Raw genomic sequence first — 23,184 nt, 5'->3', positions numbered from 1 at the left:
TCGCCCATGTTAGAGAGCACATCGTTACTGCACTGACGCAAAGTTTTAAAAACGGGGTTGCTCAACTGTGTGGCTTATATTGTCTCATCGATATTGCGTTCTTGCCGCTCATGGCCTCTACGAAATTTGAAAAATGGCCAGCGACCAGTTTGTAGTTGGCGAACCCTGGATTAATCTAATTCCAATCTAGTTTTTTAGGTCTAATTTCCATTCAAATCTTGATATCTGGTTTTCCTGAACATACTACAAACGCTGCAGCGCGAAACCAGCCATGCATGCTCGGCATGCAGACATTTGCCATTTTCAGGATTACGAATATGACCTCTTCTTTGATGTGAAATGAACTGCATTTTTGCTGCACTTCTTCCTAGTACAGAATTTAATATAATCCTCGACTTTTAACTCTACCGTAATTCTATTCTGATATGCAGGAAGGCTGTGTAGCATAATTCTTATTATAATACAACTTGGAAAAACTGAAAATAGTCTATCTGTCTGACTCCATATCAATCCGCAAACCAGTAACGGCGTGACAAGCACTCGTTTATTGCAAAGCATCGAAAAACAATCCGTTCCACAAGACAGGCCAGTTGCCATTTGCGCACAACAAAAGCCACATTACTTCAATCACAAACCCGACTAAATCCGTCTGGGGCACCCGCGGCCTGCCACGTCACACGTTGACGCTCTTCAACGCCTGCTCCAGCTCGAGGCGCCTCTGCTGCACCTTGGTGTAGAAGTACCGGGTCACCGCCTCCTGAGACCAGTGCGCGAAGTACATCTCGGACCGGCGCTCCTCCTCCTTGTTGCCGCTGACGTCCGTCATGGTCTTGAGGTCGCGACACTGGGACTCAAGCCAGTCGCTGATGAATTCCTACGGACAAAAACGCGTGTCATTGATACCGCGGGAGGTTTGGATTACTTCTGATGCACAGAGGTGGTCAACTGGTCATGACGAATGGTCAGTGACCAAGTACTTCTACTTATGAAATTGAAAGCGATGCATCAATATTATATAAGTAAATTTGAATGTATGTTTCCCTGAATACAGTCGTGAATTGTAATATACGGCATTGGGTGAATTTGGCACTTGGTGTTTGGCATGTATGTATTCGGATTAGTGTATGGGTAGGCTAGGACTAGGATTAGGGGTCGCCGGGTGTCGAATTCAATAGTTACCATTAATACTGTAATCGCAGCAAAACCATACAAGGAACACGCATGGCTCACCTGCGGGTTTTCAGAGAATCCCAGGTAGAATTCGCGCTGTATGCGATGCTGCTGCACGTTTGCCACCGTGTCGGTGATACGCTTCTCCAGCTCCTCGATCTCTTGCTGGCTGTTGGCGGACAGCAGGAAATTGGTCATCTGCGTCTTCAGCGTGTCGTCCACTTCCACCTATAGAAAGAAAGCGTGAAACGCCCCGTTTATCAACCGTGGCTCGACACAACAGTGACAAATTTCTGGTTAAACGGGCAGCAAACCCCACTCATTTTAACCAGCACGGCTATCGATGAATTACATCACTACATATATTCACAATATGATCTGGGAAAAACTAACCTCAATATCGTAACATGATTGCTTCTTGGAGTCGGCGGGGTCGACCGAAATGATATGATGGATGACGATGGGGTCTGGCGGGTGAAGCAGCGGCTGTAAAAGCCGAGGAATGTCCGCGAAGCGCAATCTGGAAACTCCCAGAATCGGGCCGAGGTATCCGTCGCAATTTATGAACTCCCGTTCGTGTTCGTCCTGAGCGAAACAGAAACTCGTCAAAGCAACCACACGCATCATAGCATGTATCTCATTGTTTTTGACAATGACAGGAGTTCTCTACTAGTTTTTCTCTACTTCTACTTCGTATTATTTTGTGATCTACTAACTTACCTTTCGCCATTTTCAGTTTGTCAAGTCGAAGTAGTTTAATCCCCTGATACGAAAGATAGTCTGAGGAATTCCGGGGCTGTTTTCACGGAGTACCAACATTTAATATTCATAAAAGTCAAGTAAAGCCCAGAAATTTTGTTGCGCTTTGCGCACTCTAGTTATGGAGTGGCAAATATGTTTTCACGAAAATATCAGTGAATATAATTTAGGTACCGGATTGCTTGGTTCCGCTCACACCGCATTGTCCCCCATTTAAAATATTTCATCACAGTTAATATGGCCCACCATAACATTCGAAACTACCGTTTCGCCATCTAGCAATTACCTGTCATTTCGTAATCCAGCAGCCCATGACGTGACCTGCTAATCCGGAAAATCCGGCTTTTTAACTTTATACCTGTTTTAGCAGATCACCTTTGAAGCTTTGTGAACAAAAGACATGAAATATATTTTCCGCTTTTTAGAAGTGGTATTTGTATTTCACTTTCAACTCCGAGTATCATACTTCGAGTTCTAATTACGTTCAGTTCTTTTGTCTGCATAACATTACATGTTGAAGCATAAAAACAAGCGTAGTATTTTCTGAAAATAAAGCTACACTAAATAGGCTGTAACTTTTACGATCCACAATATTTGTTACTAACGTATATTAATCGCGCTAAGTGTTGAAACCGTATCTGATAAACTTCTCCGTATTGCTCGTCGCCTAAACTTGGGGTTTTATAATATGAGGTAGGGCGCCATGCCATGATATTCTCTAAAATGGGGTCTTCTAGTAAACAAAGGGTTAGTATCGCATTTTCATATCAATACTATAATTTGCATCCCATGATGCGAAAGAATGCTTATTATGTCGAAAATTGATACCTCCTGGGATGCATCAATGCGAATCAAGCTCTCTGCATCTTCCGCATAGCTCAATTTGCAGCTGTTGACAGTCCATGCTAACGAATTGAGACTGTTTTCAAAACTACTTACTTACTTGAGTAGATTTAAAGTCAGTCAATTCTATTTCTACTCCAAGTAGTTTTAGGTGGCTCACGGAAGAAGTACTTCTACTCGTACTTGAGTAAATTCTTTCGTCGCTACTTCTACTTGAGTAGCGTTCTCAACTACTTTGACCACCTCTGCACCCAACTACAAAGCTTGAAATTGCTGGCAGCCAGTTCGAAAGACAAAACACAAAAGGTACTTCTGGTTAGGTTAGGTCTGAAACATCTGATATGGAGAATAGCCGCAACGCCTTACAGTTAAGCTCATTCACTCCAAGCTAGTAACGACTGTTTCTCAGCAGATGAGCATACCACAAAATGTAGTTGGTAGAACGAAAAAATTTCAAAATTAACACAGACAGTTCCAACAAAAAGTCTCTAGCGGCCACAAGTTCAATCAATGCCTGACAAGTAAAAAACACAATCCATCAGTTCGCGCAATCAAGCCATACCTGGAGCTTGTGAGTTTTGATGTACTGCCACAAAGCCTGTATGATGACGGGTCTGGTCTGTGTGTGGAGACCCAGCAGTCTGGCCAGTCTACCGTCCAGTTTGTATTGCTGCGGCAAGTAGTTGAGCATGAACAGCATGGTGCACCGTACGTTCTTGTCCCCGGGTCTCTTGACCTGGCACAGAATTACACGCGTGATGAAATCGATACAAGTATAACTGCTGTAAGAAAACGTCGGGCTGTGACGATAAAAATGAGGCAGGTGCTGTTTTCTCGCTGGAAATAGCTCCATCACGAAAGATGTCAACTCTATTATTCTGGCTCTAACCCTAAATCGCAGCACAATGACATAACAACGTTCCTTGCGTGGTTGTAATTGATCAGAACAATGCCGATTTTCGGACTTTAAGGTGTATTTCAAGGGGGTTCCATTGCCCTGATTGGATTTTAATGTATATTTTCGGAATCACTGCGACAGTAGCTTTCAAATAAGATCAATTTTATTGAATTTCAGCACGCGGGTCGTTAGCTATTGGGATTAGCAATTATGTCGCGTTCAGATTGCTGAGCAGTTCATTTCCTCCGGGCAAGCAAGCGTGACGACGGGTGTTGCGTATCTATCCGTAGGTTAGTTATCCATACTTCGACGGACAGTATGTGAGACTACTGACACACTCGATCAAAACACCAATACTGCAATATCACTTCATCTTAACCGTCCAATCGTAAAATAAACTCGGCGTTCAACATAACGCCGTAAGTTACCTGAAAACCGTCCGTTTCCTGAGTCGTCGCGGTGCGGTGCCACTCCACCAGATGATTGTCCGGACCGTACAAGTCCTTGTCGAGCTCGATCACCAGGCTTTTGAAGAAGGACGAAAACTTCCTCTTGTGCTTGACCGCTTCGTGCTGACGGGACTGCGGGTCGTCCAGCAAGCGGCCTTCCACGCGAAGCTCCCACGACGCCTGAAACGCACAGACCTGGCGTTGGTACGCAACTCATCGTAGAAGTAATGCCATAAATTTCTACACAATCACAAGCAAAAGTAGCCATTTTGAATACACGTCTTGTCAGTAACATCAGTATCAGTTTATTAGGAATTTTATCATTTCGATACACCACAAGACTGCGATACAATAAAAAGATAGGAAGGTGTCGATACGACTTGGAGTAGTCTTTGAAATCAGACACCCACCTGGTCCTAGGTGATGTAAAGAGGAGGCACGCACACTCAATGAAGAGTAAAAGAAGATAATGCAAAAAGGACAAGCGACAAAGGTGACGTGTGACAAAAGACAAGATCGATAAGTCAGGTCGTGGTCCGGTAAACTTGAGGGCCGAGTACTTTACGATTAAGAAAGAAATGAAGGTCTGATATGCACTGAAGTAGTTTCAAACACTAGATTTGGTAGAAAGAGGGCGATCTCGAAAATTGCCAGGTGCCTCATCGCGACTAATGCAAACCAGAGTTGTTGACACGAATTGACTCGAGCCATTTTCTTAAAATACAGAAATGACTCGACTCGGCTTGAGTCAATTTGTTTATTGACTCGAACCAAGTCGTATGACTCGAGACTCACACGGCCAACACCGACATTTGATTGTAATTTTGAAGAATAGCAGAGTAACCACACTATTGGGATTTCGTCTATTGGTATTGGTACTTGAAAATGCAATCAGAAACTGAGTGGGTTTACCAAGACTTCAACCGGAAACTGATCAATCAACACAATGAATTGGACTCTAGTCATGATACCATGACTCGGACACGGCCCTCTGCTCGCTGACTTGGACTCGGACTTGATTCGGTGGTGAATTGAAAATGACTCAACTTGACTCGAGTCAGAACTATGAAAGTGAGATTGACTTGTGGCTCGGAGCCTTGTGACTTGGTTACATCCCAGATGCGAAATGACAACTGATGCAAACGGCACGCCAAAAAGGCATTATTTTCGAAAATATATTCAATGCCATTTTTCTGGGAAAATTTAACAATTCTAGAAAAAATTCAGTTGTACCCACATCGAGGTGTCATTTCGAAAGTGATAACGATACGATCTCTGGATCTAGACTCGGAAATTATTGAAGCCAGTTAATACCGATTTTTATAACAGGCTTTCAGAGTACCGTAGTTATAATACGAAGACGTAACTGTTACACACCAGTGGTCTATTAACACCATGATTCAGTTTTTAAATTCATATCACAAGTTCAAATCTCTAATTCCTTTGTATCATGTTCAAATCCGAGGTCAAATCGGGGAATAGGTGAAATTTGTTCAAACATTGACTAGAATGACCGGCTTCAAATTAATCGTAAATCCTTATTCGATTCAAATTTGGCCAAAATCATTGAATCCTTATTTTCCAAATCTAAATCCAAGCTCACCCCAGAGAGCTAAGGATCGAAAGTCTAGGAAATTCACCTTGCTGGCTTCGTCTTTGGCGTCGGCGCCTTCGTTTTTCGGCGGATAAAACTGGTTGGATATGAACACTCTCAGCTTCCTCTTCATTTTCACCGGCCTCTTCAACGCCTCCTGGATGTCCAGCCTCTTCCTCGTGATCGTCTGATCCAACTTCCTCTCGAACGCCAACAGGTCCATGTATGCCTGCGATGATAGATTCATGTCACCCAAAAAAACGACACTCGACAATAAGAATTTCAAAGTCGCAGATTGTGTGCCACTATGTAAGTTTATTGCACAACGGGGGTTTGTAAATTTTTTTGAATTTTCACATCTCTAAAATTGTTCGGGTATTAAAATCTAGAAGGGCTCAAAATTACTAGTCGAAGTAGTCAGAAAGTACTGATAACGACAGGGTTGTAATGAAACGAGTCGCGATTTTTTGGTGACTCGGCTTGACTCGAGTCATTTTTCATTTCATTTCATTCAACTCGAGTCAATTTGTGTACTGACTCGACTTGTACTCGAGTTATTGCGCAGGACTTGGACCAAGTCATATGACTCGAGACTGGGTCTACCAAGACAGACATTTCATTGTAATTTCGAAGAATAGTAAATGTATCACACTAATAATGTTTCGTCTATCAGTACTGATGCCTGAAAACGCTACCAGAACTATAAAAATGAGGAGAATTAATATAATATGAATTCGAAGTATTCGATATCATCGGGCTGAGTTGTAAAAAGTGGTTTTCACATGACATTAACTCGGAACTGAACAGTCAAAACAATGACTTGGACTCGGACTCAACATTCTACTCCGTGACTCGACTCGGTGGTGAATTGAAAATGACTCGACTTGACTCGAGTCAAAACAATAAAAGTGAGATTTACTTGCGACTCGGAACCTTGAGACTTGGTCACAACCCTGGATAACGAAGGTAATATTCTACATGTACTGTTAACTAAATGTCGACTAGACACAAATTTTTAATACCGGTTTTCTGCTAGCATCGATCCCGAACAGCCGCAAATCTTACCTGGGAATCAGGAACCAGCTTACGAACAGGATCTGGCAGAATCCTATCACTCAAAAGACGCCGTTTGAACAATGCAGGTTGTCTTGACCTATCAACGCATATAAATACAGTAAATTTAATTTATATAATCATCATAATAAAAATGAGAGAACTATAACCTGTCATGCGCGCCAGCGCCCGTGGCCGGACTACCAGCATGTCCTGTTCTCTTCCTCAAATGGTCCGCCCGCATTTGTCCCGCATGCCCCGTAGTGGGATACGGGGAAGACGGTCCCTGCCGTCTCATGTACGCTTGCTGAGGCTGGTAAGGGCTTCTCACGTTACCGTGGCTCATTTTTACAGCCTATATACTAGTTTTAGAGCATTGTGGTATCTGTGAATGTAATGTAAAAGCATCATGTTATACGTGAAGGAAAATATTTCATCGCTGGGTTAGACGGAATAGGTTGACATGTTCGTAAAACAAATATACAGATGTGCGAATAGTGCTAAAGTATTTCGGACTTGTCCGAGAGCTATTGTACAAAAATAGAAAGCATAGCACCAAAGCATAGAAAAACTGATGAAAATTGATTCTTTTTGTTAAGGTGGAGTCAATGGCATTATATTCATATATACCGCAATTGCTTGTGCACAAGAATTAATCGATATACAGCAAATTTCATCAATATCAAAGGCTAATACTGTGTAACTACAAAAAATGGGCATCTCGACTTTGCATTATTCACCACAAACGATGTGGTTTTGTACTAATTACGGTAAGCTATCACTAGTCAGAATCACTTGATGGAAACAAGATATGAAAAGAAGTGAATTGGCTAATATGAATCAGCAGAATTCCCTCAAGGGATAACCAGAATAAATAGGGATATGAAAGGTGAAGAGATCCCCAAAAGCAAAGTTCACACGACAAAACCAGTGTGACATCATGATACTAAAAATTCAAAATTCCTAGTCAAATCACAACCAACAGCGCACTCAATATCAAATCGACAGTAGCTAACCCCAAAATATACCCCCACGCTTTTTGGTACTGTCACAAATAATAAAACACCCCACGCTAATACCAAACATAAAAAACACACTGAGCAACATAAGTGGCACAAGACGGCATATCACTCCCATTTCAAATGTAATTATCATCATCCTAGGTCGTTATAGTTGCATCCACATTTGCAGTATTTCAAATAGCATACGTTCAATCGCATCCATGGTCCAAATAAGCTAGAGCTACATTACCCAATTTGTCAGTCGCCATCCTCATACGAAATGCATTAAAACGCCGCTGAAAGGTAATCAACTGCGCAGGAACAGTTACAACCGAAAGGAAAGGTATCAACCAATTTGAAAGTACACAAGTATCACCAAATCAAATCATTTTTAAATATAATCATCATCATATTTATCTCCCAAGACGAATGCCAAAAGCAATGCCGGCGAATGAAAAAATGTACCGATATCAAATGCCAATTTCTTCAGGTACTATCACGATAAAGACAATCCTGACTAACAAAAGAGCACACTTGAGTCAACATAATAAGAATAGAAGCAATAAAGGACGACATAAAAATAGGTTAACTTTGTAAGAAATAATAGGAGAAACACTATGTCACGGAAAGTCTGCCGTTCACGTTCGCGACATCATATCGGTTAACGGCACCCCTTCCGGGCTGTCTTTCGGCTTCTTTCCGTCGGCGGTGTCCAGATGTCGTGTGCTCTTTTTCACGTACGCCTGCAAGTAATATAAACGCTGTAACCAGTCTGACAGGCTTCAGTGATCAGTGTTTAAATGCGGAACACGCTTGGCTTCTATAACGGTCGAGAACGGCATCAAGTTGTTAATTTACGACGGAATTCTCACAAGAACTGACATGTTACGGCTATTTCACTCATAAAGTGATGCAAACTAGGGATGGTGTGAACCTCTGAAAGGTTCAGGTTCGTGTGAACGCGAACCTTTTTGAAAGGTTCTGTGTGAACACGAACGTGAACCTCGTGACGTCATGTGACGTCATATTGCTAATTCCAACCCTTCCTTCCAATGAAGTGATAGCCTATATTAATGTACACGATACCTAACGAAGACTCGGTCCACATAATGCCACAATGCTGAATTACATATCGGCGTATTAAACGTCGCTTAATGTATCAACAGCAGCAATCAAAGGATACAATAATTGCGTAAAATCAGTACATTCCGTCGCTTTGCCAACAATTTCGACGAGGACTTACCAAGGAATATAAGCTTACCCCTTAACGGTCTTAGCCAGACCGGACAATGTGTTCGGAGTCTGAGTATTGCTACATTGATATTGAGCAGAGTGTACAACGGGTTTCAATACTCGCTACGGATACCACAAACAACAACTAGTTATGCAGCAGCAGCAAGCACCTTAATCGCACGGATTTGGTTTTAATGATACAGTAAAGATATGAAGTCAAGATTGACCCCGTACGCCCGTTCGATTTTTTACATCAGAAGACGATAGCAATGTCATTGATTGGTTGAATGAATAAGCATCATTCGCTGACTACGCATATCGCTCGTGATGTTGTGTGATTGCGGGTCAAGCTCACAGCAGATAGTCACTAAATATTCACAAACGGAAAGCTGGTTATTCCGAGAACATTTTTGCAACAAAGCAACTAAAACTTTCAAGGTTGTCAAGGTGCATGGTGCATGCTCGTTAAGCGTTGATTTTTTATGCTGCCAGCACCATGCATGGAGTGGCCCGCAGTTGAAATGCAATAAATTTGAACCAAAGATCTTATAATGGATTGAAAAATTACATTGAATTGAAAATTACAATTTACCAAAAGGTTCACAGTGCAGAACCTACCAAGGTTCTGTTGTGAACACGAACCTCTAAATTTCCGAGGTTCACACACAGAACGCGAACGTGAACCTCACGTTCACACCATCCCTAATGCAAACTCCTCTTAAAAATACTTCCTACTTCCCAAAATCTACTGCGCAAAAAAAACTATTTGATTCCATGCGGAAGCAGTCTAAATGTGGCTACTAGAGCAGTGGTTGGGACTGGTTCCGGACCGTGGCAACTTTCCTGCTGTACGTGAAATAAATTAAAATTTTATATCTCTGTTCGAAACTAACAGAAGGTCGGTGATTGAGAAATGAAACATCAAATTTTCAATTTATTTACAAATTTGGAAGGTATCTTTCTGCGCGATGTCACAATGTAGAGTTTGTGGTTTACTTTTGAGCTAGCGTACGTCGCAATGGTCTAAGTAGGGTTATGAAACTGCTTAAAAGTGCCGGTAAGTTGTTGATTTTCTCAAAATACGTAAATGACTCGACTTGAGTCAATCTGTGTGATGACTGGACTTGGACTTGAGTCATTGCGCATGACTCTGACCAAGTAATATGACTCGAGACTCAGGCGGCCAAGACCGACATGTCATAGTAATTTCGAATAATAGTAAAGTAAACACAATATTGGTATTTCTTCTATTGGTAGAGGTACTTGAAAATGCAACCAGAAACGGTTAAAAGTGAGAAGTTATTATATTATAAATGCGAACCGTTCGATATCAGCAAACAGAGTTATAAAAAGTGGGTTAATCAAGCCTTTAACTGGAAACTGAGCATTCAACGCAATGACTTGGGACTCGGACACGAGTCATAATACCATGACTCGGACTCGACCCTCTGCTCGCTTGACCTGGACTTGACTCGGTGGTGAATTGAAAATGACTCGACTCAAAACTATAACAGTGAGATTGACTCGTGACTTGGTTACAACCCTGCGTGAGACACTCACCATCAGCGACTTGGACATGAAGTACTCCCGTCCGGGGCTGCCGTCGTTGACCCGGCAGTCCTCGCAAAAGCACAGCAGCATGGTGTCGATGGCCATCTCGTAAATGGAGATGAAGCAGTGCGCAATCAGATACGAGAAAAGGGCCACTACACTCAGCGGTGCCAAGACGTAGGTCAGGTTGGGGTGGTATTTCATCATGAAGATACCGCCGGTGCCCGCGGTTATAGCAACCACCAGAACTTTCCCTGCGTACAGAAACCGAAATGTAGCTTAACGTCGACACCCATCGGTGCGAACCTTACCCAAAAACAGGATGAACGCTCCGACCGAATTGATGGCGATCACGCGGAGCGCGTTTGACGCCAGCGTGGCTATCGCGTCGCAGGCCGACCGGCAGAAATGGGTTCCGTTCACAGCCACGAGAGTGTATGCGTTCTGAAGCAACACAGCGTGATTACACAAGAATTAAGTAAGGTTTCAACCCATTCTAATCCATGGCATGTGGTGGTTGTACGATGGACGGCAGCCAGAGATGTTTTTATTTAGTTATAATACGGCCAGATCCAAACTTGGAAGCGGCAAATGGAAATTCTCAATAATAATACATGCCTACTTCTTTAGTAAGTGGTGATTGAATGATGGGGATGCTATTAACCATCATGTTATTGAGTTGAGTTATGAGAACAGCAAATAGTTTTGCTGAAAAGAGCATTTTGGGACTGTTTTCCATAAGCGGCGTTTGTGGCAAAGATGCATGCCGTAGCGAACAAAAAATTGACCGAAAAATACATGAGACTTGAATAGGAGACAGGAAACAGACAGAACGACGTACATTCGCTTCCAAATTTTCAAGTCAGGCACGTAGACTCGTAGAGCCAGCTTGATTAAGCAGACTCTAGGTGAGCGGCAGCTTTAAACAAATATACGCCTGGTCGTACCCATCTATTTAACTCGAGCACTCGATTACCATGAGTATGAGAGTCTTGTTTCGTTTTACACCTCTACTCAAAGTAAAAATCTCACAGGACTACAGGCATTTCCTCTCAAGTGACTCAGACCAACTCGTACCATCATCGCATACAAAACTCAAAACTCACGTAGTTGAGGTATTTCAGACACTTCTCCAAAACCCACAAGCAGCAGATGCAGCCCTTGATGAGCGCTTTCGCCAAGATATTTTCCTGCAACCACGATAGCAGAGATAATCAAATCGCCGCAAGAGGCCGACAAAGACCGCAAAGTTACCGAGTCCTTGAACTGGCTGTGGATGTACATGAGAATGCATCGCGGAATCTTTACGAGGGTGATGATAAACGAACCCAGCGCGCACGAGCCGAGGTGATTCCCGATCAGTCTGCCGATGGACTCCAGGATCGGATTTCCAAGCTGTGACTTATCTCTGGGGGAAAAAAGGGACACGAATTTGGTCATCAATGGTGGTCAAAGTATTCATCGTTGATACATAACTAGAAATGAAAACTTTGAAAACCACCCAAGTATTTTCAAAAATCAGTACAATCTCCGTATTTAGTGACATCAGTCACTATTTAAACAACTATTACGCCTTGAATACCAAAATATTACAGCTGGCCAAAACACGGCTCTCGCAAAACCCTCAAGGAAGAGTAGATCCAAAATCACAAGGTTTTGTGAAGTAAGTACAGGGAGGTTTATTTAGTTTAAATTAGCTGCCTAGGACGTTGACAATGTTCTAATAATGGTGGACAAAAAATTTAAGAGTTGGTGTCATCCACGATAAGAAGCCCACAGGAAAATCGGACCAAGTTATTAATCATCAATTCAACACAATCCTACCCATGCTATCGCTGACAATATTCGCACACTGTACCTTGTGAAGTAGTACTTGACCACAGTGCCGGCAATAGCCATCTGCTGACAAGCCAGCATAAACTCGCTGACCCATATCAGCCCCACGAAATGGTACCATCTGGCGTACGTGATGATGTCACTCTGGCTGAACTTCACCCATCCCTTGTGCGAGTCGTACAAGTAAGGCTTCCCTGCATTGAAAACAGAGCCGGGCGTCATTATGATGTCATCCGCATCGAAGTTGCATACAATTTACCTGACGTGGACAAAAAGGCAAACACCGCTATCCAGCACATCCAAAAGAGCAGCAGCACGATAAAAGTCCACAGGGGTTGCACGAGCAAGCACGGGATATGGGTGATGCACTTCCCCGCTTCGTAGAACAGCTCTACTGTGATTCCGACGCGAGTTCGCATCACCAGAATGATAAGCAGCATGATGACCTACAATACAAATCACGTGTCGGTAGCCCACGTTTCGGAGTTAGAATAAAAAAGAATCTGCCGAACATCACGCAGTTCACGTGTAAAACAGGTTTAGCAAGATTTACACCGCTAAAGTGTTAGTGTACTATCTAAAAATAGTACATTAAACGCTTTCTTATTCGAAATTTCATGCCAGTGACGTCATATTTTGTGATACGATTGCTGATATACAATGCTCTTCCCAATTCTCTACTATTGAATAGTATACTCATACTGAAATGAACCCGAATATTTTTGGCTGACGCTCAGCAGGGGTAATCGTAAGCAACTAGTAGAGAATCGGAAAGAACTATGTGTTCATGGAAAGCTAGTGTCGCACTGTCAGGACAATGGAACCGCCTTCAAATCAGCATTGTCTCGAACAATTGCTTGACGAAAATTGTTATGTACATTGTGTTGCGGCGCTGCCATTGTTAAAACAATGCCAATTTTCAAACTTTGAGAGCTGTTTCGGGGTGGTTCCATTGTCATGACAAGATTCTAATTTGTATTTTCGGAATCAGAGGGACACTAGCTTTCGATTAAGACAAGTTACATTAGATTTCTGCGTTCAGATCGCCAGCTATAGTACTACCGATTACGCTACTTTTAGATTGCTCAGCAATAATAGACACTGCCCAAGCGTAACGGCCAGTAGTATATATCTGTAGGTTAGTAATCTATACTACTACTTCTACTGGAGTAGCAAGAGTTGACTAGTTTGACCATATCAGCCAAAGTATGGCAGGCCAACGATATCAGGCTTGAAAATAGATCTCCTTTTGCCTCTAGTCTACGAAAATACTCACCGTAAAGATGGTAGCCGCGATGGCGTACCACAAAAAGCCCTGTTTGTCACCTCCGTGATGGATTTGAATATCCAGGAACGTAACACCTTCCGGAGACGCGTAAGCCCACCAAAGAAGAGCGGTGCCGCCTTGAAAAGATACACAAATTATATTCCAAGCGCGCATTTATATTTCAAGTTCCAGAGAACCACACAAGGCCGTCGCGATTGCTCGGTCGCATTAGTGAAACAAATTGAATTTCGATATAATTCGGCAATAAAATCAGACAGGAAACACGAGATCAGATTCTGATCAGGACCGACAAATTTTCCCGATATCCATATTCAGCAAATACAACTACTTCCACTGCGTTGAGCATTGATTTTTTTCGCATCATAATTCTTCAGACACTCACCAACACAGGTCAGGGAGACGAGCACCAATATCACGTACACCACAACGCTAGCCACGAACCGCAGCAGAAGCACGATGATGACAGACACAACTGGAAAAATAAAACCTTGAATTATACAGAATCTTTGCAGCATATCGCTAATAACAAGTAAAAATGAATTAGATTTCCCGAATCAGAAGATTAATTTTCCAGCAAAACAGCCCATCCTTGCCAGCATTTGAACAGCTTCTTGGAGGTACAGAACTTCAATATACAATTGAATAGTATATTCATATTGAAATGAACCCGAATATTCTCGGCTGACACTCGTCAGGGGTAATCGTCGGCAACTAATAGAGAATTCAAAAGAACAGCGTATATCAACAATCGTAACACAAAATATGGCGTCACCAGCACGAAATGTCGAATACGCTCAATGTACTATTTTGAGATGATACACAAACTCTTGTTGTTGACAGCCTTGGCTGGTGTATTTTGAATAAAGTCGACTCCAAGGGACACAAATGAAACTGTGAGCGACCCTTTCCGAGTGTGCGAAATCTGTCGTCTCGATAATTTTTCGCACAGGCGGGATTATCCAACAAGTGTTTGCCAGTAATTGCCTTGCCAGCAATTGACAATTTCTGCATCAACTGCGCAGCGAAAACGTGGAGGATTGAAATTGAAATCATTTGAAAAAGCACGAAGACAAATCTAAATATACTCACACACTGCGAGAAAACACAGTCCCATGATGGCGTACCGACTCACGTAGATATCGCCCAATATCAAATTAATTGTCTGCAAATTGGACACGTATATCGCCAGGTCGGTCAGAAACTGTGGCAGACTCGTTGGGACGCAACGCGACAATACGGGAGTTCTACAGAAAAACGTTAAGCGTAAGAAATTAAATACGGGCTGTGTTCCAATAACTTACGTTTCCTGGTAGGGAAGTTTAGGGCATTGCTCGCTGTGGTCTTGAGAAGTGTACGTGTCTGTCTCCACGCTGTAATCGCATAGGGCGCTACCACTCGTCTCGTAGAAATCGTAAACTTGCTGTGAAGACAAAGAAACACATCAGTAGTGCGCTATTGGTTGTGATGAAGAGTTACCGTAAGGAACGAAAGAGTTTGTTAGGTTGGCTAAAATAATGCTGCACACCAAATTTGGCTCAATTGTATCCTCCAGAAGCGAAGCTATCGGAGTTAAAAAATTTGAAAGACATAGAAAAAAATTTAAATTTTAAAATTTTACCGGTTACCAATTCCATGGGGTTTAAAATGGATTTCGAAAAATGAATTTTCATTTTTTTGTATTAAATTTGCTGTTTTCATATTCCTGTATCTTCTCTGCTAAAAATTGGAATCGACCCAAATTTGGTGTGCGGCAAATTTTTAGCAAACTGAACAATTTCATCGAAAACCCAATAAAATTTGAACAAGAGTTATTATTGAACAACCTTAAGGCGAACAGTGATAAAAAATATGTTGCATGTTACCTGCATATTGAGCAAAAATGGCGGACATTTCTCCACACAAATATGCAAAGACGAATCAGGGTCCAGAACATTCATGTAGAACACGAATCTGCAAAACATGCATTAAGTTACACAAGCCCGTGCAAGATAATCAAACATAGAAACGGCTGCTGGCCCTGCGTACGAGTGTTGAAAACTATCTAGGCTAGGCAGCGGGGATATAAATTCATCAATGTTTGACAAGGATCTTCAACAAGTCAGTCTCCTACATAGAGATGTAATTCTATACTAGTTCGTTATCAAGATGCTTCACGTAACATATACAATACGCCCGGTATTAGTTATATATTTAGTCAATAAACATTACACGATATGAGATAACTACGATGTAGTTCGTCTCCCAATTAATGCGATCGAACCCATCCAATCCAATTAATCATTTTCTACCATGAAAAATTCGAATTCCATGTTCGGAATTATTGCTATAAATCAATTCTCTCTCTCTCTCTCTAGAAGAGACCAGGAGTCCAAGACCATCAGTGAAGTTTTCTCTAATTCATCAATGATAAATCAAGGTGGAAGACCAGCAGGACCAATGCAAAAAGTTCAAGAGAATTTCAGGATGGCGCCCTATGCAAAATAGGCTAAACAATGAACTGAATTCCATACTTTTTTCCTGTCAGATTAAGCCCGGAGTTTTCAATATCCACAATCTTTTCATTTGTCCTGTCGCAAGTGTTGCCGTAGCTGTCGTATCCATAGATTAGCCTAGCCGCAGCACCATTTGCTATAGCGAAAGCCGCAATGACAATCTGGAATCAAAACAAGATAAATTACGTACCGTCACGAATGGAATGCGCTGAACATACCATTCCAACGAAATACAGCACAAAAACCGCGAGCGGAATGACATCGGTGCAGTGCCTTTTCTCCAACGGTTGCCATTTTGAAGGGGTAGGCGGCGGCTTACCCCCAGCTGTGCGTGCTGCACTATAGCAGCAACCCATACTCAAATCTATTCGATAATTTTATGCTGAATGAAAAACACAAAGCAGTATCCTACGTTAGATATAGTTCCATCGTGTTTTCAAAATGAAAATAAAATCGTATCCAGTGATCAAATAACCAAAATATCACAAATCACCACAAAGTCACCACAGTGCATTAAATAGACGATGTGACATAGAATACAGTTTTCTAAATTAAACGGGGTCATATGGAGGCGGAGACAGCGCTCATAAGTATCAGATAATCCATTTTTATCAAGTGCATGACCAGAGAGATGATCAGACTTAATTCCATGGGATAGTGTTCTGTTTTTTATTACATTGATTGGAGACTATTGTTCCACTAGAAAGGCACACTAGTTGGTAAAATTATTAGGAATCAGGCAGATATATCAGATATATCACGTTTTGTCCACTGTGACTGTGACTGTGCTCCACTGTAATCAATTCTAACACAACACTTTTAGGGTATTTTGGTCCTATCCAGGTAAGCATCTGGTATTGAATCAATTATTAAAATCTTGCCACTTCGTATGACGAAATATTATGTAAATTTTTCTCAGATGATAATCCAGTGAGAATCATTGATGCAGGCAAAAACAAAAACAACATGGTGCCACAGTGATTGGCATTTGATCTTATAAAAATGGAGGACCATGATATATTGACCACTTCATGTACGTAATTCGAAACTATCAACAAGTAAAACGTCAGTCGAAAATCCAACAATTTTATGGCCACCAAAACAATTTGCGTTACAAAGTCAAGTACCGGTATCACCAGCATTAGAAAAATCACTATCGTTCGAATCTTCGCTGCTTCCATAATATACCAAAGGGACCAACGCTTTGCCGGGAGCGGCTGAACTAACCGATTCACAATTCGGTTCGGAGATAATTTTACGCGTTTTTTCAACATCATTACTGCCACATATTTCAGGCGACAAAACAGTCTTTTCAGGAGTTCGACAAGATTTTTTGGAAAGCTTGACCCCGAGCAAGTTCAGACGGTCAGAGCTCGGCCTCTTCTGCGCTTTTCCGTCCCATAAATTTGACACCACCAGAGACTTGTTCAACGCCGACCCTAGCACCTTTGAAGCGGGGCTGCCCGCAAGCGCTATCAGTTTGGAAGATGCCAACACCGGTTTCGCGGAAACTTGCGTACGTGAAGAATCTTTATCGGAATCTGAGAAAAGAGTTTCGGATTCACACGGAGATGGTCAAAGTAGTAAGGTCAGGGATACTACTCGCTCATGTAGAAGGAAGTAGCTGTAGGACGGAGACCAATTTCATCAAGTGATGCTGACACAGCTTGAAACTAGTTTCTACTATTTAAAAAAGTGTAAGAAGTCAGCAGTATTCCCAAACGATATTTTAGTAGAAGAGGAAATAGTCTAAAAACATAGGCACGCGAGAAAGTTGAATATGTAGTTGAGAACTCTCAAAGGTATTAACATCAAGTAGGTCTACGTCATTACTGACCACCTATGTACGAAAGACAGATATCACCTACCTATGAAGGTGTCTAGAGCGAGAAGCTTCGCCATTTGTTTGTCGTTTTGACTTTCAGGCAAGAGCTTGATGTCCAGAGAAGATTTCTTCAACAAGGCCTGGTCCTTTTTCGAACTGGCTTCCATGGACTTCGAAAAAAATCAGACAGCATTACAATATTGGCCATTATCAGGACAGCTACTATTATAAAACTTGTCCAAATGTCGTTTCATTTCTAATAGAAAGTTTTGAGTATTTTACCCCTAGATTTAGGTAGGCTACTGTTGAACATGAAACCATAGCTGCAGTGCCGAGAAGTATATCAGGAGCTGGGGGCAAAGTAAATTTCGAGCCATTTCTCTATTTCCTTGGCCTTTGTAACTGAAGCTGCAGTGTTATTTTTAGCACTGCTATTTTGAAAAACACTTGGAAAAGACGGATATCACCTCGGTTGACTCCTGAAATTCTTTACTCATGTTCAGACAAAGCCCTAACAGCTGCACAGTAAAGTGCAGTCATGTAATGTACAATGCCCATCGAGGAATCAGAGAATGGGCCTTTGTCTAGCAATGGGCAGACCTAAACCAGAGCCAAAATACAGAGTGATGATGTGGAAAACAGAAATCAAGACTGAATGAAAATTCGGGCATCCATCGAACACGCCAACAAATACGAGGAAACGATAAAATCTTCATTATTAATTCATTTCCAGCAAATATTGTACGCCAAAATAACAATACCCACTGCGCGCCAGGGTTGTAGTGACTTGAGTCGCGATATTTTGGTGACTCGAGTCATATTTTCAAAGTCGTAAAATGACTCGAATCGAGTCATTGTGCATGACTCGAACCAAGTCATATGACTCGAGACTAGGACGGCCAAGACAAACAGTTCATTGTAATTTCGAAGAATAGTAAAGTCACAACATTATTGGTATTTCGTCTACCAGTCCCGATACTAGGAAAATAGGGCCAGAAACTGTTCAAGACTGAGGAAAATCACTATATTACGAATGCGAGCCACTCTATATCTCTCGAGCAGAGTTGAAAAAGTAGGTTGAAACGGGCTGAACTGAAAACTGAACGGCCAACATAATGAGATGGACTCGAGTCAAAACACTATGGCTCGGACTCGACCTTCTACTAGCTGACTTGAACTCGGACTTGACTCGGTGGCGAACTGAAAATGACTCGACTTGACTCGAGTCAAAACTATAATGGTGAGATTGACTTGCGACTCGAAACCTTGTGACTTGGTTACAACCCTGCTATGCGCAGCCTATTCAAGGTAACCAAATAGTTCAGCGGAAAAAGTAAGCACCGAAAATCTTGGGACTACCCTACCTTCTTCTCGCTCCTGAAATTATTCCGCAGGATCTTGTTCAAAATGTAGTCGTCCTTTTTCTCCTCCTGAATGTCCTGGATTTCTTCCAGAGTAGGCAAAGCGTTCGTTAACTTGCGCTGGTCCTTGACGCTATGCTCCAACTTGAACATCGCGTCCGTCGTTAACTTTTGTTTGTCAAGGTGGTCTGCAAACGATATTTGTAACTTCAATTGAAGTAAATTTTCTTTATGAAAATTACATAGAATGTTTCACTACTTGATATTTTCAAGGGCAGTGACTAATCAAGCACACCTGTCATCTCGATTTGTTCGTTATCTTTCGCGTTCCATCGCTCTTCCTTGCGTCTTGCCCCGCTCAAAATCACATAATCACAGTTCGCCGGGTCGGTTTGAATTTCGAAATATTGTTCGCAAAGGTGGCATTTCATTTTGAACTTGTACACCGGCGTGCTGTAGTAATTGCCAACCTGGACGGAATGTCGTGTAATCAGGTGGTAAAATTACTCGTTGTTAGTACTCCAGTGGGCCATAAGTAGAAGTAATGTCGTAAATTTCTACGCGAAGTACCAGGCAAAGTACAGATTTTCAAGCAAGTAAATAAGTATGAATTCTAGGCCTTGTTTTTCCTAGAAAACTTAAAACAGCTCAGAAGTGAAATTACTTTCAAATCATTGACACTTGAGCAGGTAATGCAAGTAAGCAAAGCGACATGAGAACTCTGAAATTGTTTTTCGTTACTGACCACCTCTGCATATAATGATCATAAAAGCTGATGACAGTTGGAATCGCCAATTATGAAATCAGGAAGCAAAAACATCACAAATCGACACATTTCCATAAGTAGACTCTACCAGCCGAATAATTGCAATAACAAGTACACGAAAATAGATCAAAGTCCAGAGGTGGTAAACTAATTTAAACATTATGTTTATGACTAAGTATAAGACACACAACAACCCACAAACCTTGGAAGAATGTCAGCTATTATATAATAGCTATCGCTCAATCACATTAAAAAATTATTGGCATAGTCTAAAGATTTAAATACCGACTGAATCAAGTACCAGGGTATCATTTGCAAACATTTGTAGGACACTGAAACACTTTATTAAATGGCCATTACCTTTATTTTCTCTGAATTGTAACGTACTCCCATTCCGATATGCTTACCACATCCGTTACACCAGATGTTGTACGGCATCTCAAAACGGATGACAAGTATTCCCTGTAAACACAAACGCAGATCTTAGTGTCTCGATTATAATTTGGTGTGTAACAGTATCACAAAGATATCATTCTTACCTCTCCAATCTTCTTGGCACGTTCCCGTAACGGGTGGGAATTGTGGTATTTGTCGAGGGAGCCATGAGTCTTGTAGTCAAAATCAGGAGGGTAATATTTGTTCACACCTTTTCGCTCCCCCTGTTTTGTTGAAAGAAATGGCATTTGCAGTACCATTATTTAAATTGAGTATATGCATTTTGTAATTTAAAAGTCAGATCACCCAGCATTAAACATGTACACTTGACTCGATATATACCGTAGTCTGGCTGTAAGAAATGTTAGTTTACAAGGCAAATAAGAGCCGAGAGCCTAGCCAATTTATCCGTGATATGTCAAAACCGCAATCATAATTTCCTCGAAAAAGAAATTTACTTACCATTTTAGAGATTACAACATAAATCCGTTATGACAATGATAGACAATGCGCGTGAACTACTAAGCCCGTCCCTCCTCTTGCTCTTTCAATCCCAACATTGACGGAAAGATCTTACAGTGCATTGGACCGAGACGTATCACAACCAGCACTAGATGGTGTTTTCATTTACAGCCGCATCTCATTTTCAATCCAATATAATGAGAGCATCTTCGTTTACAGACGAATACGGTGAGACTTGATTAGCTACTGTAAAAAAGTTCCGTCGAAGAAACGCTGGCGTAGAACAGTAACAGAAATATTATAATTTCTGAGATTACCTACGTCGGGGCAGACAGTGCAGACTATATAATCATTATTTTATTGGCAATTTTATCAGTTCCATACACCACAAAAATACGATACAATGAAAAGATAGGAAGGTGTCGAAGCGACTTGGAGTAGTCTATGGAATCAGACACCCACCATGGCCTAGGCGCCAGTAAGTTGAAATCTTACAGATTACCGGGAATAAAATGTGGCTATACTGTTTCTTGTCAGTCTAACGATACAGTTCTATTGGGTTAAAACACAATGATGTGGTAGATTTTATAGATACAATGGATTCTCTCTTCTCGTGTATTTTCTTACAAAGTCGCTACGGCTGGTTGGTTTTCGATTAAACAATCACGTCACTTATTCTGTGTGTTGTGCTATGATTGACACTTGACAGCAAGCCAGATTTTTTCATTCGAGTCCGTAACAAGTTTGTAAGGATGTGATTGATGGGTAAAACATGACACTGAGGCAGACTGAGCCGTATAGAAGAGAGCTTGCCGATAATTATCATATTTGGCGGTTGTCTTATTTCTATTTCTATTCTTATTGCTATTTCTTGTAATTTTATCGGCGTTGCTTTATACTTGAGTAGCCTACGGTACCAACGATACTTTGTTTTACTGGTAAGAAGCGATACCGTATGTGGATATTGTTGACGCCGTTGACGGCAACCGATAGTTCTGGTCGGATGCTTATCTACTTCAAGTTTCATCATGCAATTCAAGAGCTCACTATCACATTATTTCAATTGATCTGTTTATTTACCAGATCCTTCTCTCCAGCCTCAAATAAGGTATTCCAAAGATCCATAAATCAAATGTGACGTGATGTTACATTCACAGTATCAATGGTTGGATCAGAATTGATCTAATTGAAAACATTTTGCGCAGAAAAATTTATCGAATGGCAGTATTTTTCGACTACGATGACACGTTAATCAACACTGCCAATGCTTCGAAAGCTGCGTACGAGTCTGTGGCGGAATTGTTGAAAGCAGAAGGCCAGTATGCTTCTGAAGTTGACACAATCATCAAAGCGTATAGAGAGTTACTTTGGTCCACCCCTAACGATTCATACAAGGTCGAAACACCGAAGAAAATCCGAGTAAAGCTGTGGGAAAGTTCGATTCAAAAGTGTGTGCATTCGAAATCCTGTTCCGTTAATCACATCCGAGAGCTAGCAGAAAAATTGTATGACATGTGGTATACCACTAGACTTGGAGCGATGGCATGGATCGAAAAAGAAACAGTGCCAACGTTATTAAGTCTAAGAAAAAAATATAAACTGGTATTGATTACTAATGGCAGTAGTGTGATACAATGGGAAAAAATCAAGAAAATGGAGGCGCAAAAGTACTTTGATCACGTATTAGTCTCAGGAGACGAACCTTACGACAAACCGCATAAATCTATCTTCATTAAGGCATGTACGCTATGTGGTGTGCTGCCTGAAACGTGTGTTATGGTAGGAGATAACCTTGCTACTGATATATTAGGAGCGCATAATGCCAATCTTTTAGCTTCCATTCAATATACTGGCTCGTCAAAGAATAAGCCAAGTCCAGGTAATTTGTCGAATGATAGTGCCTCGCCACGTTTCACGATCTCGTCTATAACAGAATTGTTCTCAGTGCTTGAAGAAATTTATTGAGTCCATTTAATGGTATTTTTTATTTTCTACCTATGTCGCAGTACTCATATTTTGAAAATATATATGTAGTGATCTACCTGTTTTATAAACTTCATCTATGTGATGAGTATTATCGGTTATCGCTTGAAACTTGGTAACTTTGTGAATCAAGGTACCATCTTTAATGTACTCCATTCCAAACCATTGCCTATTCGCTGATTCGG

At 41.4% G+C, this 23,184-nt stretch overlaps 4 protein-coding genes and 1 long non-coding RNA gene across 5 annotated transcripts in view; 2 read left to right on the top strand and 3 right to left on the bottom strand.

The window, feature by feature from the left end:
- Window positions 1–522: 522 nt before the first annotated feature.
- On the bottom strand, window positions 523–7,152 carry LOC145452278 (SWI/SNF-related matrix-associated actin-dependent regulator of chromatin subfamily D member 1-like). Its single transcript, XM_080330494.1, has 8 exons — window positions 6,937–7,152; window positions 6,779–6,866; window positions 5,760–5,942; window positions 4,099–4,299; window positions 3,335–3,508; window positions 1,564–1,755; window positions 1,231–1,398; window positions 523–874 (listed from the first exon to the last, which is right to left on the bottom strand). The coding sequence occupies exons 1-8, from the start codon at window positions 7,110–7,112 to the stop codon at window positions 674–676; spliced, it is 1,383 nt and encodes a 460-aa protein (XP_080186620.1). The 5' UTR covers window positions 7,113–7,152; the 3' UTR covers window positions 523–673.
- Window positions 7,153–7,159: 7 nt separating this feature from the next.
- Window positions 7,160–23,184, bottom strand: part of LOC145452277 (choline transporter-like protein 1) — a 71,312-nt gene continuing 55,287 nt past the window's right edge. The window contains exons 2-15 of the mRNA XM_080330493.1: window positions 16,386–16,549; window positions 16,186–16,328; window positions 15,538–15,625; window positions 14,977–15,095; window positions 14,765–14,919; window positions 14,058–14,147; window positions 13,664–13,791; window positions 12,647–12,833; window positions 12,410–12,581; window positions 11,806–11,959; window positions 11,658–11,741; window positions 10,863–10,995; window positions 10,561–10,805; window positions 7,160–8,510 (exon numbers count right to left, since the gene is read on the bottom strand). Of these exons, the coding sequence (XP_080186619.1) occupies window positions 8,406–8,510; window positions 10,561–10,805; window positions 10,863–10,995; window positions 11,658–11,741; window positions 11,806–11,959; window positions 12,410–12,581; window positions 12,647–12,833; window positions 13,664–13,791; window positions 14,058–14,147; window positions 14,765–14,919; window positions 14,977–15,095; window positions 15,538–15,625; window positions 16,186–16,328; window positions 16,386–16,523 (1,941 nt within the window). The 5' untranslated portion in view covers window positions 16,524–16,549 and the 3' untranslated portion in view covers window positions 7,160–8,405. The remainder of the gene's footprint in view (window positions 8,511–10,560; window positions 10,806–10,862; window positions 10,996–11,657; window positions 11,742–11,805; window positions 11,960–12,409; window positions 12,582–12,646; window positions 12,834–13,663; window positions 13,792–14,057; window positions 14,148–14,764; window positions 14,920–14,976; window positions 15,096–15,537; window positions 15,626–16,185; window positions 16,329–16,385; window positions 16,550–23,184) is intronic.
- Window positions 16,543–21,183, bottom strand: LOC145452282 (putative splicing factor YJU2B). The gene is made up of 7 exons (XM_080330496.1): window positions 21,017–21,183; window positions 20,659–20,778; window positions 20,480–20,581; window positions 19,649–19,823; window positions 19,357–19,541; window positions 18,036–18,162; window positions 16,543–17,708 (listed from the first exon to the last, which is right to left on the bottom strand). Exons 1-7 carry the CDS (start codon window positions 21,017–21,019, stop codon window positions 17,287–17,289), a joined length of 1,134 nt encoding a protein of 377 aa, XP_080186622.1. The 5' UTR covers window positions 21,020–21,183; the 3' UTR covers window positions 16,543–17,286.
- The window catches only part of LOC145452288 (uncharacterized), a 106,136-nt gene continuing 101,795 nt past the window's right edge, over window positions 18,844–23,184 (top strand). Inside the window, exon 1 of the long non-coding RNA XR_013919281.1 lies at window positions 18,844–19,184. This is a non-coding gene — a long non-coding RNA (uncharacterized LOC145452288). The remainder of the gene's footprint in view (window positions 19,185–23,184) is intronic.
- Window positions 22,074–23,137, top strand: LOC145452523 (N-acylneuraminate-9-phosphatase-like). Its single transcript, XM_080330696.1, has one exon. It carries the CDS (start codon window positions 22,235–22,237, stop codon window positions 22,979–22,981), a length of 747 nt encoding a protein of 248 aa, XP_080186822.1. The 5' UTR covers window positions 22,074–22,234; the 3' UTR covers window positions 22,982–23,137.

This window comes from Botryllus schlosseri, chromosome 12, assembly GCF_051294905.1.
Source record: "Botryllus schlosseri isolate E-star chromosome 12, Bs_hap1, whole genome shotgun sequence".
Taxonomy (NCBI): domain Eukaryota; kingdom Metazoa; phylum Chordata; class Ascidiacea; order Stolidobranchia; family Styelidae; genus Botryllus; species Botryllus schlosseri.
The sequence above is the reverse complement of the archived record's forward strand: the minus strand, read 5'-3'. Positions and strand labels throughout refer to the sequence as shown.